Below are 25,262 nucleotides of genomic sequence, written 5' to 3' on the forward strand. Positions count from 1 at the left end.
AGCTTCAGTTTCGAACACGCAGGTAGCGTGTGTGACGGATTCCAAGTGACTCTCTTGGCTGAGAGAGGTCATATTTGATCAGAGAGAACTTCCTGTGTACATAATTCTCGGTACAGTTGTACAGCGTCGCCTAGATACTTTAATCATGTCCGCATTCACTGGACTGGCAACATGAGAATAGAGGCACTAAATAGCTTCCAGTATGCAGACAACGTTAAGGATGAATTAACCCTGTTTGCTGTATTTTGTTATCTCCACAATCTTGTTTATTTCTCTTCCATGCAGGAGAAACGAGAGAGGGGTATCAAGTTCGAGGGGTCCTGTGCTGTTGTGTGAGCATCCCTAAGATGGTATGTGTGGAACGTAATGAGTGAATAGCGTAGTCATTGTTTGCATCAGGGTTTCATGCAAGTTCTTTTGTCTCTTATACAGCTAAACAGAATCCCTGGTATCACCTCAAGTCTCTTCTCCTCGCACCAGTCCTTGTTATTTTCCTTTACAGGTATGAGGGACAGTGTGTAATACTTGCTTTGTGTTTGAGTAGGAGGAGTGTTAGAAAGCAGTGGGTACGGGGGGGATTTATTCTAATAGCTTGTTCATTTATCATTCCAGATCTCCCTCCCCGCTGTTCCCTTCCTTTCCCTCCCCGGTGAAACTACCTTAATGGTCTGTGTTTTAACCCGGACATTGGGGTAGTTCTTCGGGGGAAGGTGTGGGTCTTTCAGCACAGTTCCGAGGAGATAGAGGCGGAGCCTGACAGCTAAGGTATGCATAGGCATGATCGAAACTGAGGGAATAGTAGGTGAATGAGCCTCAGAGTTAACAATGGGGGTGTGTTGGACTTGTTGGGCAATATTATGTGGGACATGTATTGTTTCCTCATGACAGGCGGGGACAGGAGCAGTATGAGTATTATTGAGCCTCACGCTGTTGATTCGCTAATCCTGATCTCTCGCTTGGATAGTTATTAACTCCTGTCCAAGAGGCTGAAGTTTATCCAAGCATTTGGATAACACTTCTTCCATTGTGCCAATTCTATGTGTTAGGCTACTTAGGCTTTCCCTAAGGAAGGTGTTGAAGACTTACAGCTTAGCTTTATCACTTATGTCCACATATTAGCGCTAGCTGTTGATTTTCCCCATTATTTCATTTAGGTGACATCAATGACATGTCTTTTTTTTCAACCTTTTTACATACTTTAAAGGGGGTCCCCCTAGTTGTTAGACCCATTTCCTCTATAATAGGGGGGGGGGGGAATATCAGGATTTCTGGCACGCTTAGTCAGAGGTTGGGTGTAATACTCTTGTTCGCTACCTGATATATTATCCGATGTATTGACGATACAGCCATTTGTTCCTAACGTGCTCCTGTGTGCTTCTAAAGGTGGGGTAGACCCCCCTTGTATTATGTTACCCAATGGGGTATCCCGACCTAAATGTGAATGTCCTGGGTTTAAATCCTCTTCAATGGTTCTAATCTGTTGCTCAATAGTGCCCATGGGTCCCGATAAGTAACTAAGTAGGGTCTGATGTGAGTGCACCTCTAGTTTAGCTTGCCTTTTGGTCTTGGCACTCGATGCTTTCCTCTTCCCCATAGCAGTTGTTACTCAAAATAGATGCTGGGCTACTTGTCTCTGAAATACTAAATATGATGGCTTAAATTGAGTCCACGAGTTCAGATGTAAAAAATTCAGTTAAACATGCTCCTCTTCCGAATCAGAAGATCAGTCTTATCTCAAAAATCGCAGTACATTTGGGAGCTGGAGTGCGAGTTGTGGTCCAGCCCAGTCTCTGCCGGTCTATGACGGGCTAAGACGGGTCCGTAATGGCCCCGTCTTTGCCCGGGCAGAGCCCGGGCACGTCCGGCACGTGTCCCGCGCTGTGGGCCGCATTCTGCTTTTATGGCATCTCTGTCCCTCCAGGGGCCATGAATAAAGTGAAACGTGAGCTGAGGGTCGGGGTCCTGGGGCAACAGCAAAGTCCAGAAGCGAGCAGTCATCTAATAATACCCCCAGATAAAAGAATACCCTGACTTTGGATTTGGGGTAAGCCCAACCCTAAAAGTGAATGGCCTACTGGTCCGGGCCCCTACTTGCATGTTATAAGACTTGGAGTTGTTGACCATCAGGTCCTGGTCCCCCATAATGTGGGCAAAGGAGTTAATAAGCATTTGCAGGCCCTGTTTGGTCCTGGCCATTAGGACAGCGTAGTCCGCGTATAACAGGCCCTGGAGACCCCACCGTTCTGCATGAGGGAGGTCCGCCTTGGTCTCTAAGAGGGTTTTCTCCAAATTATTAATGTAGAGGTTAAATTAAAAAGGGACCAGAATGCAACCCTGATGGACTCCACCCCGGACGGGAAACGAGCGTGATACATTCAGGTCCGCCGTGTATCGCACCGACGCCTTAGTGTCTCGGTAGAGGTCTTGTAAAAAGAAGACAATACCCCCCCCTGGGAAAGCAGGTTCTGCCACAGCTTTGCTCTGTTCACACAATCAACTGCAGAGGTCCATGAAGGCCAGGAAGATGGTACCAGAACGGGCTACCTTATACTTATACAATAGCATACAAAGATTTAGGTATTGGTCTTTCGTGGAGTTGCCTGAAAAGAAGCTGTATTGGGCATCCGACAGGATGTTATTGTTTAGAGCCCAGCAGGATCTGTCCTATCACTTTTACCACCAAGTCCAACAGGAATATAGGTCTGTAGCAATGAGTGTTGTCCCTGGTCCCCTTTTTAAAAACCGGGACAATAATGGTGGTAACCCAAGAGACAGAGGAGCCGGACCTCACAGCCCATTAATAACAGAGGTGAGCAAGGGTGCCCCAAACTTAGGAGGGATTCCTTCTGTTACCAGAGCCTTATTTGCATCATACCTGCAAGTCCCTGCCTCACTTCTTCCTCCGTAACTGACAGGGCTCTATTTTCCATTCCTCCCTCCGGCAGTAAAAACTGGGCCGAAAATCCTTGGAAAATTCCCTCAAAATGGCTGAGCTCACTCATTCTCTGCGATATGTGCTCCAGGACATTTGCAGTCTCTACTCCAAACAAAGGAGTGAATGATAACGCTCCAAAACCTGGCGCTACACTTGATGGTTGAGGCTTCCATGAGCTTACCCCAAGCTTCCTCCTTCAGTGCCTCCTGTGTTTGGTAGGAGCTATCTTATATTCCTTTCTTCCAGTTATGACTAGAGAGCTATCCCTGGGGATCGCATGCAGTGTTTTCCTGAGCCTCCTAGCAACAAGCAAGCATTCTGGGTTAAACTATCTAGGTGCCTTTACTTGTTGGGTTTTTGGAACAGGAAACGTTAGTAGCTCAGTGATAGAACTAGAGATAGATTTGAAGGCGCAGACGATGGTCTAGTACAGCTGGGACTCTGCGTCCTGACTAATCTGAATCTCGTTCTGGCACTTGTCCAGAAGGGTCTCAAGGAAGAAGCCAGGGCTAATCTGCTCCCATTTAAACCTTCTACCTCAATCTGTAGGCCGTAGTCCCCCTCCTCCGTCACTCCACCTGTTCAAACCCAATATAGGCCAGCTGGCTTTAATACAATGCGGATTGTGATCGTTATGGTTACTGGCTATAATTGAAAAGTCGGAAATCAGGTAAAAAAGACTAAAATCAATAAAGGAGGGTTCCTGACATAGCTCTTAGAATGTGGGGATTAAGTTCCTCTGATTGGGGTCCAATATACCCATAACTGATAGCAGGTCCAGATTACAAACTAGGGAGTTTAGTTTGTCCCCCTGTCAACTATGTTCGAAGTGCGCGTCAGCAGTGCGAGGACAGAGAGAATCCCCAATACTGCCAAAACCCTGCAATCTTAAATCCACACAAGGATGAACATTACAATCACCCAGCAAAATGATGTTACAAGTGGGGCAGGGGAAGCAATAAAATTGGTCAAGAAAATGCCCAGTCGTGCGATGTTACAAACCTTGGGGAGGGATGATGTAGCAATATAAAAGTTCAAAAGCAGTAAACTGCAAGGCCCTAGAGACAATAGCAAGCCTGCAGGCATGGTTTGTCAGTGTTCAAGTCCACAATGACACCTCTTATTTTGTTTGAGACGAAGACTGAGAGGCCCCCCTCATGCCTTTGTGGGTACATTAAACGACTTATACCCTTCCAAATAGAAGGAGTTGTCAGTGGCCCAGGTCTCCGGCAGTCAAATAATGTCATACTTTTGAATAAAGCAATGCCACTACGGATCTATAAACTTACTGGTCAAGCCGGCTATATTCCAAGAGATGAGGCTACAAGAGTTAATGTCCTTGGTGTGGCTGCCAAGATTGCTTTGGACTGGCTGATGCAATGGTTACGGTTGTAAGGAAGGGGCCTTGGGGATCATAGACACTGGCCCTTTGAGTCAATCACCGTTGTCGAGGAGCCCCAGCAGTGCACATGTGTCAAATAATAGAAGATGTGAAGGAACCTGGGCCCCTCGTGAAGAGCCAGGCCGAAAGGTCTCCTGGTGCACCATGTGTTAGGATATGGAGTCAGGGGTGGAGGTCTGTAAAAAGAGCCCAAGGGAAGGACCGTAATAGAGGTGACAGGGCCCGTGCTCTTATGACAGCTGGCTGCATGAAGAATTCTCTCTGCCAGGTGTGGCCGGTTAAAGTTGATAACTACGCAGTCGCCGCCGCTACTCTTTTTGAATCCTCATATCCAGGCCACCCTCCGGACCATGATGATGTTCCTCTCCACTGTAAAGCCCAAGGTTGTATTAATGTTAAGCTAGTGAATGACTTTGGTTTTTAACTGGTGGAAATCCTCTGTGACACCCGGCTTTAACACTGGTACATTGCTCAGGATCACAACATATGGAGTTGCTTCTGGCAGAAGCTGAATGATAATGTTTCGGCCCTGGAGCTGTAATCCCAGCCTGCTGGTAGCAGGGATGGAGGCTTCCCCGCCTCCAAGCCCCATCCTGGGGGTCAAGTCACTCTGGGACGGGACTCTGGCCTGATGGAATCTAGAGGACATGCCCCCACCTTTGTCCATCCATAGGGAGTAGGTGCGTGCCAGTGCGAGTTGAGGGGATGATCCTGAAATGTGTAATTTGGGCCTTGTGGGCCTCCTTTGTTGTAGTTGATGAAGCAGGCTCCAAATCCTTGTTCAAATCAAAAGGCATGCCGACTCCATGTGCATGTCTCCCTAAGTCAAACCTCCATCCGTAATACCCTGTTAACCGCGGTTAACAGGTGTATTACGGATGGTGGTTTGACTGTCGGCAGGAGACGAACATCGTGAATAGCCTTAGGGACACATGCACACAGAGCCTGCATGCCTTTTGATTTGAACAAGGATTTGGATTGTGAAAGAAATGCATACTCAACAAAGAGTCAGCTATTAAACAAGTAAACACCGGTGCCTCGTCCCAAAAGAAAAGAATCATTACAGAGGAGTTAGCCGCCATCCAAAAGCAGTCATTGCCGCCTTGTTTGAACATTCATAGCCCCTGCGTGCAAAAGATACAGAGTTCATACTGGACCGCTAAAAGACTTGGACACCCAATCGTTACTACTTGCCCTTAAAGATACAGAGAGCAGTAGGCCGTTCTACTATAAGCAAAGCTATTTTGGTCCTGAAGAGAACCCTCGAAAGGAAGTGGGTTCGAAACGCGTCAACCTTGCGTTTTTTGCCAAACAAATGTTCCGTAATAATTTCGCTTTTGTGTACTGTAAATATTTTGCCACTTTGAGCATTTATTGTAAATTTTGTTCCAGAGTGCACTAGAAAGACTGGTGTAAAATTATTTCCGTTGTTTGGTTGTTCCCTCTTTGGTGAACCAGGAAGGGATTGTTTTGTGTGGCTGGAATGTAGTATGGGCTATAAATGGGTTTGAATGGAGGTCACTGAATGTGAGAAATAGATGACGAAGTGAGAGTATTGTGTCTGTGGACAGAAAGTTGATTGAGATTTTATATTTTGTATTTATCTAAAAGTTTGTCCTGAATTGGAAAAAGAGTTGCACTAAGTTAAAAAGAAAAAAATATTCCAAAATAAATTGAAGAGTTCAACTATTACTTCAGGTTGCCGTACATTCATTTCTATGGACTGTCTAAATAATAACTAATTGATCATCAGTATTGGCATCTTTGGTTGGTTAGCTTATAAGGGCTCAGCCTTACTGATTGGAGCCAAGACCCATTGTTATTTTGTTGCACATAGTGATTGTAGGCATAGATAGATATATTATTTATCGTGGTTGGGTTGTTAATCGTTCACAGCCTGCTAGTAATGTTGATTTTGTTGATAAGTTGCATTTGTTTACCAATCATAGCACGCTTGCTTCAAAATAAACTACAATAGTATCAATAGATATTCTGTAAACTTCTTTCATGTCTTTCTTTTGTTTACTATGGACAATTGTGAGTGAGAACGGAAAGTGATGATCTGTTTCCATGGTTCCCTTGGGGACTAGAGGTTCATGTTCTAAGTTTTCCGAACCAACATGCTACTCTCGAAACCTTAGGAGTTCAGGAGAGGCACTCTGAGCTAATCAGATTTGTGCCTACAGGTACTGATGTGCTAGAGATAATCAGTCCCTACATTCTGCTGTCCAATTCTTCCAAAAAACAATTCTGCTTCTAAGAAGAATCCCGGCCGCAAAGTATGTCAATATTCTTTATTTCAATATTCCCCAGTAGAATCAAGTTGATTGCATTCATTGTACTTGCATGTCTACATTTGATGCCTTTGTAAATCAATGACTATTCCTAATTTATAACCACAAAATTCCAACAGCATTCCTACCTCAGCTGTGCACTAAATGTACCATATGTAAACCATCCATAATTGATTTACTTACCAGATACACTACGTCTATTATCAATCTTAGGAAATTTCCCCGGGTAACAAACTGTCAGTACTGGGTTTTAACTTCACCCATTAAAGTTTCAAGTTCAAGTTCAAAGGCTTTATTCGAAGTGTAAAAACAATTCATAAAAGCATATGCAATACAATCATAATCATTAAAATTCATCATATGTACAATTTTTATTAAAAACAGAAAACCAATATTAAAATTCATTCTAACAGGTTCCTGGAGAATAGACGAAAAATTTCAGTGGGAGCATTTAAGTTAAAAAGGACTTAAGAATTAATTAATCAAGGAAGCAACGGTTATTCAATTATGATGGACCTTCTCAATCTCAATATTGCTCTCAGATACATGGTTATAGTATTAATGGTGTAGTAATCTTCCAGTGTCCTTAGTTTATTATATGCCTCTCTTGACTTTCTAACTCCCCAGGATAACAGAGGAGGTCTTAAAATTTGTCGCCTTGGATGTGAATAGAAGGTACAGTAGAGGGTACAATGAATGTTTGATTGAGTTGACACCTCATCACATGGACAGGTTATTTTTTCTTTAGACCAGTCATTACACCTTGGGAGAGTTATTAATCTATAAAACGTTTCCAATCGAAAGCATATTAAAAGCCTACGGAATCACCCATTCATTATTAAACCTCCTCCATATACGCATGCAAGGAATCTGTCTACTTTGTTGTGAATCACTGAACATTTTGCAAATTCAGCACCCATATTCCTACACCTGAGCCTTATCTTTCATGTGCTTCTGTTAGAGTAGGAAATTCATGCCATGTGGCCAAAGTATGCTGATAGCAGGAGTAAGCCTTACCTCTGATAATACTAAATGGTGTGTTCCAATCGATCTAGCAGCTATTTAGAGTTGGCCAAAGAGTGACATTTGTCAAATACTGGTAGATATCCCATCCTCTAACACTGTGGCTGATATCCGTTAGCTTGCCGGTCTTCAATGATAGAGCTGTAAAGCCCTGCTACTTTGTTCTATCTGCTGCATACACCATTTTCATCAGGATTCACAGCTCGTCCAAGTGTCTATCGCTTCCTATAGAGAGGATGTCACTGTTCCTTGTTTCATCTAGACATCGCCCGGCCCTGTATCGGTGGTGCCATTGAAACCTGGCTCGAGATAGGATTATGTTGATACATGTGTATCATCTTAAATAATACATCTGACGAAGACATCCCATTCTCTTATTGCATTTCCCGGATAAATAGTGTTAAACTCGGCCTGCATCTCAACAAACCGCTTTGGATAGCATCTGATCTTTTCACATTGAAGTCTTTTTAGATATTGTCCTTCAGTCCAGCTACAGAGACGTAAAACAATGGGGGTTATCTATCTATTGTGAGCACAACTTCCAGAGGTGATTCTCCAGATGAAGACAGTGTTTCTGTCGAAACGTGTTGAGTCAGCTTTGCGCCCACTTCATAAACCCTAAAGATTCACCCTGTTCATCAACTTATTACACTTGGGTTGAATATCATTATAGATCATATATCACGTGCAGCGTCCATTTATGTAAAATCTATTGTATGTATGGTTAGTGTGTATGGTTTGGTTTGATAGTAGTCAGAATGTTGTGCTTGGTTTATAAGTCTCTGTATGATATGTATGTCACTTTTGTATTATGAGTATATGCTTTTTTTATAATGCAATTTATATATCTATATGAGAAAAACCAAAAAAAGACAAAAATTGAATAAATATTTTTGTATTTTTCTAATTTTCTAAGTGTCACTATTGTTATTTCCCTCATCATGACTTAAGGGTTGCGTTAGTTTGAAGTAGTCCTAGAATGTTTACATGAGTGTATTTTCCCTGTCTAGGTTACTTCATAACTAGTTACTCAGGGGTCCCCTTTCTTTGCGATAAGATATCCCATCCTCACAATTATGAGTGCCTGATGCCAATGGTACTTTAAACAAAGTGGGTGGGACTTCTGTTCCTTTTTTAGCACCTGTTCACTTCCACCACACTGCAAATAAGTTTGGTACATACCAGCTTACTGCTTCTGTATAGGCTGTGCCTAATTTGTAAAGTGATTGAGTGCAGGTGCCCAAAGCTCTGCTGAGAAGCCTGCATTTGGTGCAATTAAATGTTAGTGCTCCAAATACCAAGGCTGCACAGTCTTAAGTTAACCCATGCCTCTCTAATCTAACACATGAAACTCTCTGCCACTTTATTTCACTCTTGCAGGTACCTTCTTTCTCCCTTTGTTACTTTTTCAGTTTTTCGAGGCTTTCCCTTTCTCTTTCTCTTACTCAGTCTTTGTGCTTTGTATGTTTCACCCTCTATTGCTCTTGGCTACTGTTTGATGTGGGGAAAATGAGAGCCAGTTCCCCGGAAAAAGTGCTGGATGCCCCTAACGGCAACCACCAACTCAAATTAAGTACTGTGTACAGGAGGGAGCCACTTTAACTTAGTGTACTGGAGCAGAATGTCATTTTTCTCAGTTGTTATGCTTCCATAGTAGGACTGGATTTTTTTCAACCACATCACTACACAACAGTCCAAAATATCTGGATAGCAAATTTAAACCTTTATCCTCCCGGACAGGCCAAAGCAGTAGCTCTACTGTGCTTCTGATATATCAGGTTTGAATGGTTAGACAAGCAAATACCTACTTTCTAAAAGTGGTATTTGCAAACACAGAATATTAAAATAAACTTTCCTAAAAGATGTATTTTATTATTCTGAGTTCAGGCATAATTCTACCATGTTCTCTGAGACAGTTAGGATTATAAGATGTAATAATTCTAACAGTCCATTCTGGCCTATGGAGAACAGGTAGCCTTGCAATAGTGAAAAACGAAAATGGCTGTAATTCACTATTAGGACATGCCACACACATCAGGACCTGTCCTACCTTATATTTACAATGCACCCTGCCCTTGGTCCTACAATAGGGGTGACTGATTTGAAGAAAAGGGAAGGTTTAGGGACTGGTAAGTGGGTGCACTTGCCCAGTTAGCATGACACTACTAGACTGCACGCAGGCTCTGCAATGGCAGACCTTAGACACATTTTACAAGGCTGCTTTTGTGGGTGGCGCAACCAGTGCTGCAGGACCACCAGCAGCATTTGGATTTACACACCCTGGGCACACTCAGTGCACTAGACTGGGGTCTGACATGTAGACCAAATAGCCAAACATGGAACCACTGATGAATACATCAATTTACAATAGGGAGCACTTGCACTGTGGCACTGGATAGCAGTGGCACAGTGCCCAAAGCATCTAACACCAGCAAAAATACCTGAGGCAACAGCAAAAATGGAAGGGAGACCCACGCCAATGATGTCAGTTCTAACATATAGTAATATTACTTTCTTGTTTAATTAGTTATATGTCCCCATACTTGTCATGCTATGCTGTCTAATCATCTTGTTCAATGGATTTTCCATTGTAGAATGTTGTATTATTTCTTTGCAGTCCGTTCATGACTTTTATTTGTTAAGCAGGCCATTCCTGTGAATATATTTCTGAATACCCTTTAACATGTCATCATTGTTTTTACTTGTTCATTTTGTTATTACTTTTCTGTCTCCTATGCATTGTTGCCTATGTCTCTAGCACATTATGAATGCCCGGTCTGCATGCCTTCCCTGTGGTGCTCCAACATTCCTGCACTTTGAGAGTGTACATTTTTTATCCAATAATGATTCTTTTGGTGACTCATCTCTCAGTGACCTTACCTTCTTAACTTATATGGGTTCCTTCCCAGTCTCATCTTCCCTATCTTTTACCTTTACACTCTCCTTTTCTCCCTTTTCTTTTTCTCTTTTTCAGTGCTAATTTTAATCTTCATGCTCCTTGCCGATGTGGTACTTGGCAGTGACAATCATCATCCTCATATGAATGGTACGTGAATCTCAGAATTGTAACTTAGAATGTTAAAGGCCTAAAGAATCCCATCAAGAGGCAAAGAGTATTATTCCACCTTGCACAAACATAGAGAGTATTATTCCACCTTGCAAATTGCCTTATTATGGCAAACTCATCTTTTTGACTCTGATATACTAAAACTGCAAAAACAATGGGTTGGTCAAATATTTTTTTCTTCTTCTGCTGAAAATAAAGTTGGTGTAGCTGTTTTGTGTCATAACTATACGCAACTAAATATAATCTTGGTTCTGGAGGAAAAAGATTCTTAGGGTAGATGGGTATTGGTTAAACCTCAAATTAATAATAATGATTTCTGCATTGTGAATGTATATGGTCCAAATAAAAAAAATGAATGTTGGTCTACTATTTTGCCGAAAATCACTTATTAAAACACAGACCATTTTATACTTGGAGAGGATTGCTATCAAATTTTAGACAACTTTTTAGATAGACACTCTTTGGTTAAGGTCAACCCCACTAATATGACTAAAGCTTTAAACATGGTGATTTCCCAAAGAGCACGTACAGACTCATGGCGAATATTTAATCCAGATTTGAGGGAATACAATTTATAATCTCCGACATACAATTCCCAAACGTGAATTGATTAATTATTTGCTAGTAGACATATTATATAGGCCCTGTTTAACTCAGAAATTGGATCTATAGTAATATTGAATCATGCTCCAGTCGGGTCAGATTTTGATCCTTTAAAAAATAATTCAAAACACTCACATTGGAGATTTAACAATGCCTTATTGAGTGACCCCATTTTTCTCTCTGAATATAAACGTTTTGCTCAGACATGTTTCAAATTTAATACAACAGATGATGTAATGATTCATAATATCTGAGGTGATCTTAATGCGACCTTTAGAGGAGTCATTATTAATTATGTTTCAGTTAAAAAGCGTAAATCTGAAAAAGGATTCTTAGTCCTTCTGAATAGTATTAAAAAAATAGATCAATAAAACTATACTACTAAAAATTATCAATCTAATCTTGAAGAACTTATTCATGCTAAATACAGTTTATTAAATACTCCACACATACAACATGTGGTTATTTACTTAAGCTCAATGCCCAAAGCTATGGCAGCAACAATAAATCTGGCAACCTCTTTGCAAATTATCTCACATTTAAAAAAGAGAAATTGACTATTAAATCTATTATTAATTCACAGAGTCAACAGGTTTTTAGAGACTCAGACATACCTTGCAGCTGTGTTGAATACTCTACAAATATGTATACTCCTGATTGTGACCCTTCTGAGGACTTGTTATAAAGGTGTTTCTCATCTCTAATTAACACTACTACTAAATCTCTTGAACATTAGAAAAGCCTCTGCCTACTAATGAGCTTTTATTTGCTTCAAAGAAAATTCCTATAGGTAAGGCTCCTGAACCCAATGGTTTCATGATGGAATTTAATTTATACTTTTCGGATATTTTGCTTCCTTTACTTTTTAATTTAGTCTATGCTTTCTTGTCTTCCAATGCTTCTCATGGGTCCTTTACAGAAGGCATTATCTGTCTCATACAAAAGAAAGGAAAGAATCTCAGTAAGTGTCAAAATTATAGGCCTAAATCTCTCATTAATATTGATTGTATGATATTTACAAAGGTCATCCCCATAAGATTAGAGCCATACATGCCTGGTCACATTAGGTGAGAACAAACCGGTTTTACTAAAGGACAAAATATGTCTGATAATCTTGTACCTTTATTAATATTATTATTCAGTTATCAAAGATGAAACATGGTATAGTAGCCATCTTTCTGGATGCTGAAAAAGTATTTAATAGAGTTAATTGGTGTTGTCTTATACAGGCATTACAGTGGCATGGGATTGAACCTCAATTCATAGACCTAATATTTCATTGTTCTCCGTCCCCAAATCTACCATTTATATTAATGGCGCTCAATCTACATAATTTCCTTTGTAACAAGGTACTAGACAAGGTTGCCCTTTGTCCCTTCTTTTGTGTTCAGCTCCAAACTGTGTCAGATTTTACTGGATTTTACATTAAGAACCTCCACATTACATTCACTGCGTATGCTGATGGCATATTATTATACATGTCTTCACCAAAATCTTCTCTCCTTGGTTTTTTATTAACTTAGTTTCTATTCTCAAGTTTTGGGATACAAACTCAATTTGTGTAAGTCAGAAGTGTTACCTCTCAACATGTTTTGTTCTCAAAGATCAATTCAAGTTTGGCTTGGAATTTATCCAAGAATAAAGCATTAGGTATTTGGTATTGCAACTCCGTCTAATTTAGATGATTTATTTGAGAGACTCCGTAGCTACACACACAAATGGTCCCCTTTGTTTCTGTCCTGGTGGGGTAGGCTGAATAGAATTAAAAAGATGTTACTAACAATCATACATTTTTTCTTAATGAGGTTTCCAATCAACATCTCAATGACAGCCTTCCTCTAAATTGATAGTATCCTTTCACATTTCGATGGAATGGTAAAAGGCTCACATTTAACTCAGTACACTTATACTTACCAAACAATATGGTGGGTTGAATTTCCCGGATTGCATGCATTAGCACAAATCATTTACAATAAAACAAAAACAGAGCCTCTTAATATATCCGTCTACCACTAGAGCTAGGTCACGGTTTGATCTAGAATTTTCACTAATCTTTCCATTAACATACATGCACATACTCTTTGCCACCTCTCCTCCCAAATTTTGGTTACCTTCTACATTAACTCATACGTGTACCATGTTAAAACCACTCAAGCTAACTTTCAACATATCGCTTATCATTTTTTATTAGCCCCATATATTACAACAAATCCATCACAAAAAGGGTAGCCCCCTCTTCTAGAAAGATTGGTCAGGCAATGGTTTATTGATGGTTTCACAGTTATTTCATAATGACACAATGTTACCTTTCTCTGATCTCTCTCAGCCTCTTGGTTTATCTGCAAACCAGCTCACACTGTTTCATTTACTTCAGGAAACTGTTCATTCTACATTGGAAAAGCTTTAATCTTCCATTGCAAATCTAAGACCATCTTTGAACAAGTCGTTAACTAATATAGTTTATCCGAAGGCCTCCATCAAGTTAGGTTCATTAGGAAATACAATAGCTACATTTACTGTTGAACTATTATGGGAAGCTAATTTCAGTTGTATTTGGCCTCTAGATGTTTGTAACAAGATTTGGTTAAAATTGTACTCTAGCCCGCTCTGCCAGCTTATTCCATACTCTTGTAGTCTTTTATAATAGGATGTACAATAGTAAACTCCACATTTGTAAAGCGCACAATCACCCGTAAGGGTCTCTAGGCGCTGGGGGCCGTCGGGAAGATTAAGCGAGCTATTGCCCAGAGTCACATGGTGCTGGGCTAACCTGCCGCCGGAGCCGGGGATCGAACCGTGGTCCCCAGATTCCAGCGTCAGTCGCCCTGGCCACGACGCCACACCTCTCCCTTACAATAGGATGTTGTTTACCTCAGACACATTTTCTAAGTTTGTTCTGGCTGGGCGACAGACATGTTTAAGAATGTAACAGTGCTGATGGCTCATATGTATAAATGTTTTTTACCTGTACTAATCTAGTTGCCTTTTGGAAGTCAGTATGGTCTGAGATTGATGTTATTAAGGGAATTTTCTCACCTTTCTCTTTGCAAATATATTTCTAGGTGAGATACATGACTCTTGGTCTGTAATACTTAGCTTGCAAAACTAGTTGATTTGTAATAGTTTTGCTTTACAGGTTATAGCATCCAATTTTGAAACAAGAGAGAATATTTCTATCCAACTCTGGTGGAATCTGATGCTTTATAATCACATATTAGATATTTACAAATTTAAATTCAACTTCCATAGCTATGATAAGTGAAAACATATGGCTACCAGTTACTAGTTACCTTGCAAAAAAAATCTATTTATTCCAATTTTTGGGCTCCTTCAAATTCATAAGTAATGTACACATTTGTTTTTTTTAATATTTATTTATTAGGTTTCATCAAGGTATTACAAACACAAAATACCTCAAGCAGTTGAGGCGAGTAAGTGCAAATGAGAACAAGCAGAGCAATGGCACAATATCAGTGCAGAAATAATAAAGAGATTATAGGGAACAGCACCACAGAACCACCAACAATCCCCAGTCACAGAACACTGGACCCACAATAGATTAGTTCAAAGACACAGGGGCTACAATGGCTGTGAGGCATGTGCCACCATGGAAGACAGGACCAGCTAGAAGGCAGGAGGGAATATTTGCCCCGGGTTGCATACACCCTAGGGCAGCATACCCCTCATAGGATGTAAGATAAGTGATAAAGGGGAGCCAACTGTCTAACAGGCGGGAGTCATCGGACAGTAATTTTCAGTATGCTGTTAGTTCTGCTTGGAAGTAAGTCACATCTCGTAGCTAGCTATTCAATCGGGCGCAGGGTGGAATACCTAGTGGTTTGTGAACCATCACACAGGAGCGAGATCGATTTCCCTAGTGAGGGGCTGGTCTGAATCATATCCAGCGCATGAATTATGGGAGGCGCAGGTGGGAATGTGTCATGCAGGCCACGAAGCTCAGCTCTGAATCTAAATTATATGAAAATGTCAAATGGAGTGTGCTGCAGCAGTGCAGGTATTTGTTGCGCTCTCTATCTGGGGGATGAATGTGCCACCACAGGCCAATAAGCAAGTCGACTTCTATTGTAAGAGTCAGTTTAGCCTCTGCCCCAGGGTGTGGCCAACGTGTATCACTGGATCGGTCCAGGTGAGGGTCAATACAATGTTCAAATCTGCTCTCCACATGACGATGACAGGCCCCACATTATCAATGCAGTGCCACAGGTTCGCAACGAAGGTGGGGCCATCAAAGTTTGTCCCAAAGACAGTGAGCGGTGTGAGAGGCTGGCTCATGAGTATACCATGTGTGATAACATATCCTGGGGACCTCTACAAGCATGACCTGAAGGTATGGGCACCGTATATAAATTATTTGTGTAACATGCTGTCCCGTAATGTAGATTTTCCAGAAAGTTAGAGGGGAGCCGAGATCGTTTTAATTTTTAAAAAAGGGGACCGGTCGGAACCTTTAAATTACCGGCCAATTAGTCTAATGGACATCCTCCAAAAAATGTATTCGAGACACATTTTAACTCATGTAAACGAGTGGTTGGATGAGAACATGGTCCTCACGAAGTACCAGGCTGGTTTTAGGAGTAAAGTGAGCACCATTGACCAAGTTTTTCGATTTTGCTGTCTCTACTGGAAATATGTACATATTAAAAAGGGACATTTATACGATGCTTTTGTAGATCTCAGAGCGGCGTTTGATCTAGTGCCGCGAGATCTCGTCTGGAGGACCCTATATAAGGTTGGGCTTCCTAGTAGTCTGTTGGTCCAGATAATTGAGTTGCATGCCAGGAACTTTACCAAAGTGAGATGGGGCCCAAATGGGGAATTAACCCAGAAAATACCTATTGAGCGCGGCGTCCGCCAAGGCTGCGTTCTGGCCCCCACATTATTTTCCTTCTTTGTGAATGATATCCCAGCACACTTAGAGTGTTGTAAAAATGACTCACCTAAACTAAATGGAGAAAAGATATCCGCGTTATTATTCGCGGATGATACTATTTTAATTTCGCAAACTAAGAAACGTCTCCAGGCACTGCTTAATTCTTTTAGTGATTATTGTAACAAGAAAGGCCTAGAAATCAACGGAAAAGAACTAAATGTATGGCCCTAAATCCCATCAAACCAGACAAAGGTTGTTTAACTTTAAATGGCCTAAAATTGGAATCGGTTCAAAATTGTTCTTATTTGGGGGTCACGCTTGATTCCAATTTCACATGGAGCTCTCAAATTGAAAAAAGTAAGCTAATATATACACAGAATATAAAACCTATCCTTAAGAAGCAAAGTTTAAGCATTAGTAAAGCTGTGTCATCTGTAGTGGAGTTATTTAAATTCAAAGTCCAACCAGAAGTCCTTTATGGTGCTGAGATCTGGGGCCCCATGTCAAAGGATGTATTTACTATTATGGATAATAATTTTATGAGAAGCTTGGTAAGGGCTCCAAGAGGTACTCTTTTGGTACCTCTCCAGTGGGACCTAAATGTCAAAAGGACTGACCACTACACTATTGTCCGGCCACTAATGTTTTGGGTGAGACTATGGCAGACACCTGAATTGCTTGACTATAGGAATGGACTAAAAGAGATACTGTGTTTGGACAAATTGAATACCAATCTATGGCTAAATCATGTTAGATTGTGGTTTACTAAAATAGGACTATTGCAATTTTGGGAAAACCCAGAAGGGTTACCGCCGAATTCAAATCTGATTGTGAAAAGGGCTTTTTGGGGTTTCATCTATAACCAAATAACTAACGGGAATAATGGGGGGACTCTAGTAAACAACTTTTTAAGTTTCAAGGATGAGCCTCTTTTTGAGACCTTACTTGACGAAATTGAGCCCCCACTTGACAAAACCTTTTTTATGAAACTAAGATACAGTAACCTTATGACCAAATCCACCCTGGCGCGCTGGGCAAGGAAAAGGGCTGATGGGGTAACAATGACAGATGGAATTTGCACTATGTGCTAGGGCAATTCCAAGGAGGATGATCTTCATATCCTTTTCTTCTGCACAGCCTATGTGTTGGCTAGAAGGAAATGAATTAAACCCCTATGCAACCTTTTGGGACTAAGGTCATGCGAAATGGCATTAAGAATGTTTAAGACAGACAAAACTCAAACTATAGTATTTAGCGTCAGCAGATTTCTGCTTTCTATTTATTTTGTGCGTAGGAAAAAGGGTTTAAAGCTGATAAAGCTGATAAAGGGCTGACTGGTGTGTATTAAGACGCGCTTTTCGATTATTGTTAAATAGGTCAATGTGATGATGCTTTGTTTTAAACACGTTTTATAACTGTATTGATTTTATTAGATCACAACAGTGTTAGCTGCTTTTTTATGAAATATTATTGTGACTCGAATGCATTTTATATATGAAACTGTTTTGTGATTCTTTTATGGCAATTCAAGCCGAAATAAAGAGATTGATGATGATGATGATGATGATAACATTTCTACCCTGCATGTTGAACTGAAACATGGCTGTGTGCCACGGCAGCTCCTTCAGAAAGAGAATGGCAACTCTATGAGCATAGTTAGAGCATACTGCCACGTGAGTCTCTCCGAGCCGGCCAGCACAAAGGCTAGGATGAGAGACACTGATGAGATGGAGTTTCCAGCAAGAAGGAAATATCGTTGCGATGTCAGTGCAAGTAGGCATTCGAGCCTTGTGCTGGTCATTCAAGCCATGTACGATCTGTCAGACATCTAAGCGCAGTCATCGCATCTTACTGGGAGGGAGCGCTGGGTGTAGAGCTCAGGTAAAGGGCCATGAGCAAGCATAGCATACTAACATGCATGTGCTATGCGACAAGTAAAACAAACAAGAAACAAAATCCCTCCCTCCCCCCAACCACTACAACCACCCAAACCAGTTGAACTATCCTCACCCTCCCCCTCCCTCCCCAATGCAAACATGATTTATTTATTTATTTTGAAAGTTTTATATAGCGCGGACAAGATCCTTGCGGATATCAGAGCGCTTTACATGGAAGGAGTACATGAGGGATCATAGTTCAGAGATAAAACATCGTCAAACAAATAAATCAAAAGAAGCAATCAGTACAATCAGATAGGTCATGCATAGGGTGCAATATGATCTAATGATCTGTGCATTAAAAACAAATAGAGGTATAATACTGCAATAGAAGGCATACATTCACTAGTTGATAATAATCTAACATAGGCCATTTCTTAGGGTGCTATATGAGCTAACGATCGGTGCATTATAAACAAATAGAAGTATAGTACTACAAAAAAAGGCATTCACACGCTAATTAATAGTAGTCTTTCTAATTAATAGTAGTATTTCTTAGGATGCTATATGGGCTAACTATCGGAGCATTAAGAGTGATTGGAGTTATGTTACTGCAAAGTGGCAAACATTCGCTAGTTAAAATTAGCCTAATGAGTGTTTCCCAAGGGTGAGTTCAAGTGGTGAAAAAGACTAGTCCAGAATGGCCGACAGAGGTAGAGAGAGAGGGAGAGACCAGTCTAAGATGGCAGCCAAAATGCAAGGATTCCAGAGTTTGGTTTCTCTTTCTACTCTGGGGATGTCGAATTAGTCCATCTTCCATGTTGATTGAGGGGGGGAGCAGAGTTCAGCTTCTATGCTGCTAGATGGTGGCTTATCTCTGTGTTGCTGCTCCCTGACCGCGTTGGTATGTAGCTTCATGGTGGGCAGGGGGGCGATTTATGGTTCCAGCTTTATGGCCCCAGCCAGGTTAGCAATGAAGAGTGAAAAGCCCGCGCAAATAGAAAGAATGTAGAACTACATCCTTGGGGTGCCTATAGGCCATGTGAACAACCCGGCAAGTCCAAGCTAGGTGGCTGAGACAGCAAACAAACGAAGAATTAGTAGTTTCAGGGCCAATGGTCCAATACTGTATTGGGAGATTAGTTAAGGCCAAGATGGACACAGACGGCAGGCCCCAGCTACCCCACAGCACACATATCAAGGCTGGTTCAATCATTATCACTGAGAGTGCCACGCTCTGCCACCTCTCAGAACTCTGACGGGCTGTACAAGGGGAAGCAAGCCTGCGTGAGAGTTTCAGAGCCACCTTAGGGACAGTTAAAATGTGGGCTATGCCATGGAACAAGACAAGTATTTTGACAGGGTAAAGCAATGAAAAGTAGTCTTCAACCTTTTGCAGTAAACACTTAGCTGGTAGAAATTCACAGTGGGCCATTTGGACCGATTGTGTCAAATCAGGGTAGAACAAAAGTTAATAACCTTGGTGCTGAATAGTCTGATGTTCGGTGGCGAGCTGCAGGACAGTGTCTCTGTCTCAGTAGTTAAGAAGGTGCGCCACAATACACCTTGCCAGAGTCCCCGGAAACGGACAGGGACATAACAAGTGGTGGGCAGGCTTGATGGCGAACAGCGGGGACAGGGCATCTCCAAACTAAGCCCAGAGCAACTTCTCGACATAGTTGTCCATTCTGTCAATGGCAGTTGATTCCGGGACCCCAAGATGCAGAGGTTATTCCTTTGAGATCGAGCCTCCAAGTCCCTATTTTCGGTTTCTATTACCTGCAGGACCTTTTCTGTCCTCAACAGATGATCATTAATGGCTGTATGGGCATCCTCCACCTCTGAAACCCATGTCTCAACCTTGTCAAGGTGTCCGCCGTGCTTGTCTAATCTCTCCTTCATGTGGTCCAGGTGCATGGTTAGCGTATTAAATTTGGAGTCTATGGCGAAGAGGCTGTGTTTGAGGTCCAGGAATATGCCCCTGATGTCCTGGTCTTGTGAGGAGGAGGCCTGTCTTATGGTTCCTCAACCCAGAGTCTCCAAGGGGGCCTTTGCCGCATTTGCCACCCTTTTGGCTGGGAAGGACACTTTTGCCTGCCTACCATCCTGCTTGACCACTGCAAAGCGGGGGGAAACAGAGCAAGTAAGTGCCAGTCCAAAACAGCAAGTCCTGCCACTCCAATATAATTGGGGGGCAGGAGCAGACCTGGGCGTCACCACAGCTCGCAGGAAGGCGGCCAAGACAAAACCCATGTTCTCCCAGGACCAGTCAACACCAGTGGGTAACAGTGCAGGTCTAACTCTTCGAATCCCGACACACCCCTACAATGGGCGGGGTACAAGCAGACCTGGTCATTGTCACTGCGCCCAGCAAGGCAGCTACTCCAACCAGCCATAATCAGGAGCATCCCCTGACATCCATACTGTATTCAGTGTGGAAGGGCTCTTACCTTCCAAATAGCATTCAGTGGATGGGCCACCACAGCCAGTAGCAAGGAAGACCATCCCACACCCCCATGATGCAGCCCTCAGTGTAGCTCAGACAGTGGCAGGCAGTAGGAGGCCAACTGCTCAAGGGGCCTCCATGAGGCAAGACCAGCCAACCTAGCCCCTGCTGGGGGAGAATCCCCACACAAGCACTACATAGGCCACAGACCAACGCCGACATGCCCAAAGGAAAGAGACTGTGGCCGCAACCCCGCTTCTGCAGGTGTTACACCCCAGATGGTGAGCGCAAAGGCCCAAGTCTCATGAAGCTCCAGCGCTACAAGTAGGCGGCGCAGCCCCAGGGTCCTAGTCCACTGCATACCAACCCCAGAGGCAGGCCTGAGACATCCCGGTCTAGTCCCAGCAAGCTAGGGGAGCTCTCCACAAGCATGATTGCTGAATGTGTATGGGCCACAGGCACTCTGGAGGGCTGATTATTGTGGATTGTCATCTCGGCAAGCAGAGCCATGTTAGGGAGTAAGCATGAGCGCTAAATCCGCTCCGCTCGCGGATTTTGCGAATTTTTGGTAAATTCGCGATCCGCGAACTCTCGCGAATTTACCGAAAATTCGCAATCCGCGAGCGGCGGATTCCTAGGTCAAAAGTTCAACCCTTGCTGGCCAGTTGTTGTAACTATTTTACGATGGCGCCGGCAAGCTGCCAGCGCCATCGTAAAATAGTTACTAAATTAGCTTCAACAGGAAGCACTAATAGATAAAATCAAGCAGGCGCTCGTGCATCTGCTTTATTTTATCTATTCACGCTTCCTGTTGAAGCTAATGTAGCAACTATTTTAGGATGGCGCTGGCAGCTTGCCGGCGCCATCGTAAAATAGTTTACATGCAAGGCAGCTGTGCCCTCTTCCCAAAACGGTGGCGTCTTGTTGAATAAATATGAAGGGCAGGGTTCATTCTGGCACGATGGTCCTGGCACAAAATCAAACCTCAACCGGAAGCTTACTTATGTAAGCATGAGCCCTAGTTGAAGCTTAAATTCAGTGACTCATTTATCGGCCCCAAAAACAATCGTGAGCGTTGTCAGCTGGCCTGCTGGGAGGGGCTGCTGGATGGCGGGCATGTTGCGGTGAGCGATGGGGGTTTGGAGGCTCATTCCATGGGTTCAGGGGGACTGGCACTCCACGGAAGCCCCGCAGTGACAGGGGCTTCGAGCGGGTTTGGGGACCGACCACCCAGCATGGACTGTGCCACCCGCAGTAGCCCTCCCCGTGGCCGCACCCGTTTCCATTTAGTTCCCAGCCCTACTTGGTGTTGCGGTGCCGGGGGCTTTCCTCCCTCCCAGCTGCCCCTCTTCTCCCAGCTTGTCGGACCGGGCCTTGTTGGAGAGCAGGACCAATGTGTGCTGTGGACCACCCCAGATGACGAGGCGATCTCTGTGTGGGGGCCATCTTACGCATAGGCTGGTTGCTACCCCAGGTCCTATGATCAGTATCTGACCTTTTATACACACAAGATGCATGTGCACTCGCATGGAAGCCCCGCCCCAAATCCGCAATTATGAAAATCCGCAGATACGCGGATTTTGCGGATCCACGATCCGTGAATACGCAAATTCGTGAATCGTGGATCCGCAAAATCCGCCCATGCTTATTAGGGAGCACACATCTTCTTGCACAGCGCCCCCCACAAAAAATCTATAATTACCACTAGGATTAGTTTCTTTTTTTAGAATGCATTATTGATTGTTTTAATTCATTGCACTTATATTTATAATGTATGTGACACTTATCACTGTCTATATATTTTCCCTCTTTCTTTCTCTCTCTCTTTTCTTTTTTATTATGTTACTCTCGCCCTCTCATATAGCAAAATACACTTTACTTGGTTAATAGAAGATACTTGTGATTAGAACAACAGGAAATGAAACTGCTATACCCCTTATAATGTACAACTACATTTTTAGTTTTTAAAATGACTGCAATATTATTGCATTTTGTTTGTTGAATTATCTGTAAAAATATTTAAACTAAAAGAAAAAAGAAAAGAAAAGACCATACCTTTCCTTTGGCAATGATGAAGAATGTATTCCCTTCTTCACCTTCTCGAATGATGTAATCCCCTTTATCGTAGTAATCCTGAAAGATAAGTAAAACACTCATGGAACTGTGTTATGGAATAAAGAAATAAGCTTAGAACATAATAGTATGCAATTGTTATGCGAAAGTAACTTATGACATTTAAACTAGTGCCCAAATTCGAAAAGAAAATGAAAGTGAAAATTGTTAAAGTTCAAATTCGGAGAAAGGAGCATGCCTCAAAACTGAGTTGTGAGCGAAGTACTGAAACGTGGCTTCATCCTAATGCATGATTTTTATTTAGACTTCACCAATTTCTGGAAGTTCATAAGAGTGGTGAGCTTAAAAAAGGGAATCAAAACAAATAATGAGGTTTTGCGGAAGACAACCTCAGTAATAAGTAAAAAAAAGATTTTGTGGGAAAATACACCTGTAGAAATTTCTCTTCTTGCAGGAATTTTCACTCAGAAGGAAAGTTGTGGGAATTATACTAACTTCCTGGCACAGATTTACTAAGGCGGATGCCTGCGCAACGTGAGGCAACATGACTCAAAGTGATGCAAGGTGGCATATCGTATTTACTTTCCATCCGAAAGGACATTTTAAGCTGGAAATGTGTAATTTTCTCAGAGTGAAAAATGCACTTTCTGCTTTGCACTGCATGGCGTCAACAGTGCATTGCTTCGGTGTTAATTGGGCAGATCAGTGCCAAGGCTCAAACGTTTTTATCCAAGACCAATCTACTAATAAAGCCAGACCTGGGTTTGTATAAAAAAAAATAACGCCTCATGGAACCAGGCTGCTTTCTTTTCTCTAAAAACCCCACACCCTGCCTGTGTGCTGAACGATGTAGCGCATGGGGTCCTTCTAAATGTGTCCTGACGAGTATTTGCAGTGGAATGGGATGAGTCCTGTACACATTCTATGATAGACACCTCCCATCGAACTCTGCCAAGCTGTGTGCCATGCAAGGCAGACTATTAAAGAGCCGCAGGATAATCTAAATAGATAGCCCACTGTGTTGCTTCCTACCCCCTTGCACAAGTTTGGTTGATGCCTTGAATTGATTGAAAAATTGTGACATCTGGGCCCACAGCTTTGCAAAGTGCACATTCATTGGTGAGATTCTAATTTCATGCCCCACATACTCAAGCTTCTAAGAGCATCAAATCTAAAATGCCTCCTTTGATCTCATTTGGACTTTCAGGAACAATGACTGCAGAAGTACAAACATTAAAAAAAAAAAAAAAAACAGTGGCTATGCTTGTAGGGTTTCTTTTATTTTTACACAAGGATAAAGGAAATCAAATAAGATTCATGGCAATATTCACAAAGCAAAATAACACATTTTCTTATTTATTACTATGTGCACGGAAATAATTTCACGTGTCCTTAATCAATTGTATTCCAGACTCCACTGCGCACATAATTAAGGTTTTGTCAGAGCTCCAGCAAAGTAAAATCAAACAAAGCAGCATACACAGCGAGGGAAATTATAGGTATAACAAATGAGAAATAATACCCGTTCTGTGCGCAAGTGGAAAATAAAATGCAAAACTAGATTACTGTTCTTCTGTTGCGGATTCTACGACACAATAATCAAGTCATTCATATCACTTTCGTGAGTCTAATTTTGTGATGTCAAACGTTTATATTTTCGGTAGGCAGTGTAGAGTAGTGGGCGCTAGGCCAACATGCTTGCGGAATGATGCACACACACAGTGGTAAGGTACTGATAACTGGCCCAGGGCACGTGTGCCCGGCCCCTTTTATTAAAAGGGTCACCTGACCGGTGACGCCTTTGATGGGTGGGTGTACAGTGTGGGTGGAACACTAGAATGTGTCCAGCAGGACACTACATCTCTCTAAAACTTTAATGAAAAAGAAACAAACAAAAGTCCAACCTATGAAGAAAACAAATAAACAATACACAGCACCAATCAGTCTCTTCAGGCCATTTGCCCGGGAGCAGTGCTGGAGCTCTGGACCGTATGTTCAGGATCCTTTTGCCCACCTCGGTGATGTAGTTCAGATCGGCCTGGTCTTGCGGTGTCGAAGTCTATTTACATAGTTCAAATAGAGGTGCATCTGGATCGTTGGTGGAGTCAACTTTGGAGATCAATCAATCAATCATAACACTTGTATAGCGCACTACTCACCCGGAAGGGTCTCAAGGCGCTTGGGGAAAAGGGTCCGCTACTGCTCGAACAGCCAGGTCTTGAGTTGTTTCCTGAAGGCGAGGTGGTCCTGGGTATTCCGAAGGTGGATGGGGAGGGAGTTCCATGTCTTGGCCGCCAGGTCGGAGAAGGATCTTCCTCCTGCGGTGGCTCTTCGGATGCGTGGTACGGCGGCGAGGGCGAGGCTGGTAGACCGTAGCTGGCGGGTGGGCGTGTAGAAGGTTAGGTGGTCGTTGAGGTACTTGGGGCCCAGGTCGTGGAGAGACTTGTGTGAGTGGGTGAGGAGCCGGAACGTGATCCTCTTGTTGACGGGGAGCCAGTGCAGGTCTCTAAGGTGGCCGGAGATGTGGCTGCGTCGGGGGATGTCCAGGATGAGTCGGGCAGAGGCGTTCTGGATGCGCTGGAGTCTTTTCTGTAGCTTGGCTGTGGTTCCGGCGTAGAGGGTGTTTCCGTAGTCCAGTCGGCTGGTGACGA

At 42.6% G+C, this 25,262-nt stretch overlaps 1 protein-coding gene across 2 annotated transcripts in view; it reads right to left on the minus strand.

Moving 5' to 3' along the window:
- The window catches only part of LOC144753369 (cGMP-dependent protein kinase 2-like), a 1,794,633-nt gene that overhangs the window by 904,363 nt on the left and 865,008 nt on the right, over window positions 1-25,262 (minus strand). For both annotated transcript variants that reach the window (XM_078641085.1, XM_078641086.1), the window contains exon 6: window positions 22,594-22,671. In XM_078641085.1, coding sequence (XP_078497211.1) covers window positions 22,594-22,671 — 78 coding nt within the window. The remainder of the gene's footprint in view (window positions 1-22,593; window positions 22,672-25,262) is intronic.

This window comes from Lissotriton helveticus, chromosome 5_1 (assembly GCF_964261635.1).
Source record: "Lissotriton helveticus chromosome 5_1, aLisHel1.1, whole genome shotgun sequence".
In the NCBI taxonomy this organism is placed as follows: domain Eukaryota; kingdom Metazoa; phylum Chordata; class Amphibia; order Caudata; family Salamandridae; genus Lissotriton; species Lissotriton helveticus.